Raw genomic sequence first — 6,897 nt, 5'->3', positions numbered from 1 at the left:
TCTAAAATATTAACAAAAAAACTATGAAAAAAATTACAATTAAAATAAATAAAACTTCTTAATATTTATATTTAGACTTTTTTTATATTTTTTATTTTGACTTTCTTAAATGATTATATATGTATATATAGTTTCTCTTCAAACATTCCAATGTTTTCTTTAGTTATTGAGCCTTTTATCTAAAAACAGTATTTAGATTTATTCTGTAAATGTTTCTTCTTCGTTGGTGCTGAAACATGTTTTTATTTATTATATTTAATGTGTACTAAAAACATTAAAATAAATAAGTGTTGTTGTGGATCTCTCAGGCGTGGAGGACGGGGAGGTCGCCGTGGTGGCGTCTCAGGTCCGGGGTTATGGCGTCTGGGACGGGGGCGTGGCTCAGGGAGGCGTCCTATTGGCTGCTTGGAAAGGCCCCGCCCCCTCACTACTCTTCCTCTGGGTCTCTGACGCTCAGGCCAACCTACTGCAGAGGGAGCTGTCCACAATCCAGACCCCGATCCAGACCTCCACCCAGACCTCCACCACATCAGGTACACAGAGAACCCAGGACTCTCAGATCCACCTCATGTCCTGTCCCTGCTTCTACTAAACCTTAAACTACAAACGTAAACGTCTGAGCTGCAGCTCTTCACTCCTTCAGTTCTCTACTTTATGACACATGTGATGTGAGACAGAAACGAGCTGCAGCATGAACAGCATGTGTTGGCAGGAAGCCTCCATGTAGTTTCCATCCTCACACTGTTTCCACTCAGAGCAGAGACTCACAGAGAGCTCTCACTCTGATCCATAAATAGAACCATAAACCACGACCAAGGAAAAACAGATTACACCTAAATACAATATTTATGTTAAAAAGAAAACTACAAACAGCTCGAACCCTGAGACCAAACAGTTTATTCCTACAGACTACAAACAGTTCTTGTTATTGATGGCGTAGTGAGTCCTCCTCTCACGTAGATGATCTCTGCAGCATCGTGATCAAACATGATCTTCTGAATGAAAGCTCGACTGTACCTGTGAAGCTTCATGGAGAATGAACTTCTGACAACTTCTGCAGCTGGGCAGGAACCAAGCAGCCAATCAGGTGGCTCCTCCTGCGCCCAGCGGCCAATCACAGGGTCCGACCACACAGACTGGTTTTAGGCTCTGAAATCATCAAAACTGGGAAAACAGTGAACTCTGGAAACAACTGGGCAACCACTGGGTTACTGGGAGATCTGGACTGGTCTAGGTTCTAGTTGTTGTTCTAGGTTCTAAGTGTTAATGTGTCCTCCTGGTCCCTCAGGCCCAGCGTGCTCCTTCCTCCTGCTGGTGCTGAAGGAGCAGCTGGTGGAGCTCCAGGCCGCCCTGCTGGCCTCCATCCTGGACATGGAGGAATACAGGAAGGGCTCCTCCTCCTCCGTCGGGCCGACCTCCCCTCTAGAGTGGACCGACGGGCTGCTGCTCCTCCACAGCTGTCCTCCTCCTCTGGACCAGCACCTCCTCGGACTGCTAGGACACTCAGGCTGTAAGATTCCTCTCCTCATTCTCCTCCTCTTCCTTCTCCTCCTCCTCCTCCTCCTCCTCCTCCTTCTCTTTACCAACTAATACCCCCTAAAGCTCTGAAACAATAAACCAAAAGGATCTCTTTACCAACTAATACCCCCTAAAGCTCTGAAACAATAAACCAAAAGGATCTCTTTCAGGTGGGAAACAACCAGAAGACTAAGAAGTCAAACCTGAACTCTACTGGTCTGCAGCAGCTCCCCACCAGGTAACACAACCTGGACCAGGTCTGTCTGTTAAACCTGGACCAGGTCAGTCTGTTAAACCTAGACCAGGTCAGACTGTTAATCCTAGACCAGGTCAGTCTGTTAAACCTGGACCAGGTCAGACTGTCAAACCTAGACCAGGTCGACCAGGTCAGTCTGTTAAACCTGGACCAGGTCTGTTAAACCTGGACCAGGTCAGACTGTTAAACCTGGACCAGGTCAGATTGTTAAACCTGGACCAGGTCAGTCTGTAAACCTGGACCAGGTCAGTCTGTAAACCTGGACCAGGTCAGTCTAGACAGGATTGAACCCTCTGTATGTGGTCTTCAGGTTGATCCAGTATCCGGCGCCGCCCTGTAAAGGCCGGATCACGGTGACGAAGGAGGACCTGGCCTGTCTGAACGCCGGCGAGTTCCTCAACGACGTCATCATCGACTTCTACCTCAAGTCAGTCCGTCAGACGGAGATCAATAAAGTTTTCACATGTTTGAACATTTTAAACCTGTTGTTTAAATGTAGTTCCCGTCTGAGTCCTGAACCGTGTCCTCCTCCTTTAGGTTCCTCCTCCTGGAGGGAGTTGGGGGCTCGGTGGCCGAGCAGAGTCACGTCTTCAGCAGCTTCTTCTACAAACAGCTGAGCAGACGGAGAGCCGCCGGAGACGACGACGCCCCCTCTGTCCCGTAAGAGAGTTACCTAAAGAGTAATCAATCAACCAATAGATCAATCAATCAATCAATCAACCAATAGATCAATCAATCAATCAGTCATACTCGTCAGGAACCAGCTGGTAAAACTGTTTCATTGAGGACTTAAGTTGGTTGAAGGTTTCGGCCATTTTCTACCATATTTGCACCATTTTAGCGCCAAAACGATGGTGTTTCTCTCGGTGACATGTTCGTGTTTGTTGTTTTGATTTGATTAAACTAAACAGACTTTGATGTTTGTGTCTTTGGTCCTAAATAGAAACATTCTCAGCTGGTTCCCTCAGTTCCCCACATCTCAAATCTTATTCTTTTTCTTTTCTCAATCATAATCAAGCCTTTAGAAGAAAGAGGAAAATGTCTGACGTTACGCAGACGACACGCACTTATTTCTATCAGCTCACAGAATGTAATGAATCTTTTTCTGTGAACAAAGTCTATTCTCAGAACCTTTTCTTCCTTAGATACATAAAGTAAAGGGTCTCTGTATTGCGTCTCAGATCCAGAGTCAGTCCGTCTCTTCTTCATGTGTCTTCCTGTCTTTTCTCAGCGACCGTCACATGAGACATCAGAGGGTGAAGACGTGGACCCGACACGTCGACATCTTCACCAAAGACTTCCTGTTTGTGCCTGTCAATCAAGAGTAAGAACATGTCTTATTGTTTTTACTTTGTTGGAGGTGGAAGTGAGTCTTGACCCTCCAGAATAAAAGCCCCAGATTTAAGCAATAAAGACTCTGTAACTCTACTTTAATTGAAGCACCTCATCATCAGTGTCGCTACCTGCCAAACGGACCGAGCGACTCACGTCACCTCTGGTTCAATGACTTTACCAGACTCTGCTCTCTCTCTCCAACACAGCACTTTAGTTTTATGCTTTCAGCTTTTCCTCAAGAAATGTCCTCTGAAATCATTTACAGGACAGTTTTTGGGTCATTTTTGTCACATTTTGTCGTTTTTTGCCCCTTTCTTTTGTCGTTTCTCACATTTCTTGGATGTTTTCTGTTTTCCTTGTATGGACGCTGGTTCTGAAACATTTAAAATGACTCTTTAGTTCGGATCAAAGGAGGACAATGTCGTGTTGGTTCTTTACTGTTCACGACCTGCAGATGTTTCACAATAAGAGTCCTCTACAGTAATAACCAGTGATGAGTTTCTTTGTGTTTCCACAGAGCTCACTGGTTCCTGGTGGTGGTTTGTTTCCCGGGTCTGGAGGAGGTTCAGTACCAGGAGTTTCAGAGCTCAACAGGTGAGCTGCTTTTCACTTCCTGTTTCACCTGAGTAGAATAAAGGAAGTGAAAGGATTAAATGTTCTCCTCTGAAGACTCTAAGAGACGTTTTACTTTGTTTTAAAATCCGTCTATCACATTAAAAGCTTTCCATCAGCGAGGCACTGCAGGCTTTTATTGTGAAGCAGCTACAGGAAACAGATTTCATGTTGTTTGTGTCTCAGGTGGATCAAAGCGACCTGCAGGTAAACCTTCATCCTTGAGTCTGAGATCACAGCAGCCTCCGGTAAGTATTCTGTTGTTGTTGTTGTTATCATCCTTTAATAGTGCTTCTTTTGTACATTTTTATCTGTTTTTATTTCACATTTTGTATATTTAGTTCGGGTTACACAGCAGGTTTGGTTTCTTTTGTTTTTGCCCCAAATAAAATGTAATTAGATCTCCTGATGTTTGAGAAGTTTTTTAAATGATAGTGACGACAGAGTGAATTAGGATTATTACATTAACGTAAACGTGATCAGCTGATCAGGACAAAGGAGCAGATTATTGATGACCTTTGACCTGAGAGCAGAGTTCAGGTGGTCTCTGATCTGAAACATGTCGTGGTTTTGTTTTGTAGGAAATCACCGAGCAGAGCTGTCAGCGGGACACGGTGTTAAAGAGGTGAGTCTAAATGTGTGGACCTGGTCTCATGATGGACCTGATCCTGGTCCTGGTCCTGGTTCTTGTCCTCTCTATTCATAGAGACGCGTTTAAATGTGTGAACCTGGTTTAACGATGGACCTGGTTCTGGTCCTGGTTCTGGTTCTCGTCCTCTGTAGGCCCTGCATCCTGGTCCTGGACTCCCTGAAGCTGTCGTACCACGAGAACGTCTGCCGGCTGCTCAGAGAGTAAGCTCCGCCTCCTCTTTAAACATTTACCTGTTGAGTCTCTGCAGGCGGTCTAACTGTCGGCCCTGGTCTCAGGTACCTGCAGGTGGAGTGGGAGGTCCGGAGGGGGACGCCCCGCCTCTTCACGCCGGACGCCATGAGGAGCTCCAGCTGCAGAGTCCCTCAGCAGGACAACAGCAGCGACTGTGGACTCTACCTGCTGCAGTACGCCGAGAGCTTCCTGCAGGTACCGACACACACCTGCTGCTGCTGCTGCTTCAGGCAACGTCTCCAGAGTCTCAAAGCGTCCGGACTCGTTCAGACCTCCAACATTTACAAAAATAATAAAAAACTAATAACAGATTATGAATCTCAAACTAGAAACATGGCGGTTCTTATTTCTAAACCTCTCTGATTGGCTCCACAGAACCCCGTGGTGCACTTCGACCTCCCGTTACGGTTGGACAACTGGTTTCCGCGGCAACATGTGCGACAGAAGCGCGAGGAGATCCGGTCTCTGATCATGAGGATGCACCGGAGTCAGAGGGGGGAACACTGAAAACCAAAGACTCACCTGTGCAATAAATAATTTATATTTTCTACGTTTTTACTTTGAAGGATTTCAGATATTTAATAGATTCTGTTTTGTGTGCTTGTAAATAACTTTATACTGCAAATAAACCTTCTTAATTCTAATAAGAGGAGTGAGGCTCTTATTTTGAAATTTAACACCGGATTTAAATCTGGATTAGGATTTTTTATTACCCACAGAAAATATTTAATCATATTCAGTAAACGGCAAACAAAGTAAATTAAATGTACGTAACTTTGTTTTCAAATTAAACCTTTATTATTCTAATGGTGAGCCAGTAGTGAGGCTCTTATTTTGAAGGATTTCAATTTGCGAGTTGGATTTTTGATTTCTTACATGAATATTAAATTATATTTAACAAACAGCAAACAAAGTGAATTAAATGTAAATAACTTTTAATTATTCTTACAATGAGCTGCAGTCTTTTTTCAAAGGAGTGAGGCTCTTATTTTGAAACTTCCAAATGGATTTAAATCTGGATTTGGATTTTTTTTTTTCTACTGTAAAAGTTAAATAAATGTAAATAACCCTCTTCCTCATCAAACATCATTTTTTGTTCCTTTTTTATGAAGTAAACAATATTTCTTTACTCAGAAGAATGTGACTCTTAATTTGAAACAGGAAGCAGGAAGTTGAAGGACTCTAAACTGCTTCGTGTGTGTGTGTGTGTGTGTGTGTGTGTGTGTGTGTGTGTGTGTGTGTGTGTGTGTGTGTGTGTGTGTGTGTGTGTGTGTGTGTGTGTGTGTGTGTGTGTGTGTGTGTGTGTGTGTGTGTGTGTGTGTGTGTGTGTGTGTGTGTGTGTGTGTGTGGACTGCTCTTCTTTGTTGGTGTGTGTGTGTGTCTATAACTGTGTGTGTTAAATCCCCCTGCTGAGGACCAATCAGCTTACAGCTCGTTAACTGGATCAGACTGGTGGGGGGGGGGGGTCCAGGCTGGAAGAGGTTTTACAGACAAACATCAGAGAACTGGTTTATACAAAGAATGATCTGGTCCTGGTGGTCCTGGCCCGGCCCTCATTTGGACCTGCTCTGGTCCAGTCCCAGTCTGGTCCCAGTCTGGCTCTGGTCTTCATTTGGACCTGCTCTAGTCCAGTCCCAGTCTGGCTCTGGTCTTCATTTGGACCTGCTCTAGTACGGCCTCGTTCTGGCCCAGATGGGCTATAGTCTAGCCCAGTACTGGCCCCGGTCTGGCACTGGTCTGGACACAATCTCATTCTGGTCCGGCCCTCATTTGGTCCTGTTCTGTCTCTGGTCTGTCTCTGGTCCTGGCTCTGGTCTGGCCCTTGTCTGGTCCTGGTCTGGCAGTAGGTTGATTGTTCATGTTTTGCCCCGGCGGTCGTATAGGAGGTTAATCTGAGCAACGGGGGTCCAGATTAGACCGGTTTAGTCCTCCATGAATCCTCCATCCTGCTTCCACTAAATAATCTGAGCCCTTCAGACTGAAAACTGATCCAGATCCTCTGCTGGACTCCAGAGTCCTAAATGAAACCTGGTCTGTTAAATGAAACCCAGTATTTTATATACCTGTAGCTTTAAGACGACGGAGAACAAAAGTTTATCTGCGTCCCGTTGATCTCCAGGTAATCCAGTTAACCATTGTTGACTAGGGGGGGCAGAGTCTGGACCAGGACCAGGACCAGGACCAGTCTACTAACAGAGTCCACTCTGAGACGGTTCATGTGCTCTTTATGGGTTTTAACAAAGCATTCAGTCAGTAAACTGGTTTTAGAGGAAACAGGCCTCCGTGGTGACCT

At 45.0% G+C, this 6,897-nt stretch overlaps 1 protein-coding gene across 1 annotated transcript in view; it reads left to right on the top strand.

The window, feature by feature from the left end:
• senp7b (SUMO specific peptidase 7b) overlaps nucleotides 1-5,242 on the top strand; it is a 13,342-nt gene extending 8,100 nt beyond the window's left edge. The window contains exons 11-22 of the mRNA XM_054623868.1: nucleotides 309-533; nucleotides 1,289-1,505; nucleotides 1,670-1,756; nucleotides 2,085-2,201; nucleotides 2,312-2,434; nucleotides 3,006-3,098; nucleotides 3,627-3,703; nucleotides 3,908-3,969; nucleotides 4,303-4,346; nucleotides 4,505-4,573; nucleotides 4,649-4,799; nucleotides 4,980-5,242. Coding sequence (XP_054479843.1) covers nucleotides 309-533; nucleotides 1,289-1,505; nucleotides 1,670-1,756; nucleotides 2,085-2,201; nucleotides 2,312-2,434; nucleotides 3,006-3,098; nucleotides 3,627-3,703; nucleotides 3,908-3,969; nucleotides 4,303-4,346; nucleotides 4,505-4,573; nucleotides 4,649-4,799; nucleotides 4,980-5,111 — 1,397 coding nt within the window. The 3' untranslated portion in view covers nucleotides 5,112-5,242. The remainder of the gene's footprint in view (nucleotides 1-308; nucleotides 534-1,288; nucleotides 1,506-1,669; nucleotides 1,757-2,084; nucleotides 2,202-2,311; nucleotides 2,435-3,005; nucleotides 3,099-3,626; nucleotides 3,704-3,907; nucleotides 3,970-4,302; nucleotides 4,347-4,504; nucleotides 4,574-4,648; nucleotides 4,800-4,979) is intronic.
• Nucleotides 5,243-6,897: the final 1,655 nt, after the last annotated feature.

The sequence above is a fragment of the Anoplopoma fimbria genome, chromosome 22 (genome assembly GCF_027596085.1).
Source record: "Anoplopoma fimbria isolate UVic2021 breed Golden Eagle Sablefish chromosome 22, Afim_UVic_2022, whole genome shotgun sequence".
NCBI classification, from domain to species: domain Eukaryota; kingdom Metazoa; phylum Chordata; class Actinopteri; order Perciformes; family Anoplopomatidae; genus Anoplopoma; species Anoplopoma fimbria.
The sequence above is the reverse complement of the archived record's forward strand: the minus strand, read 5'-3'. Positions and strand labels throughout refer to the sequence as shown.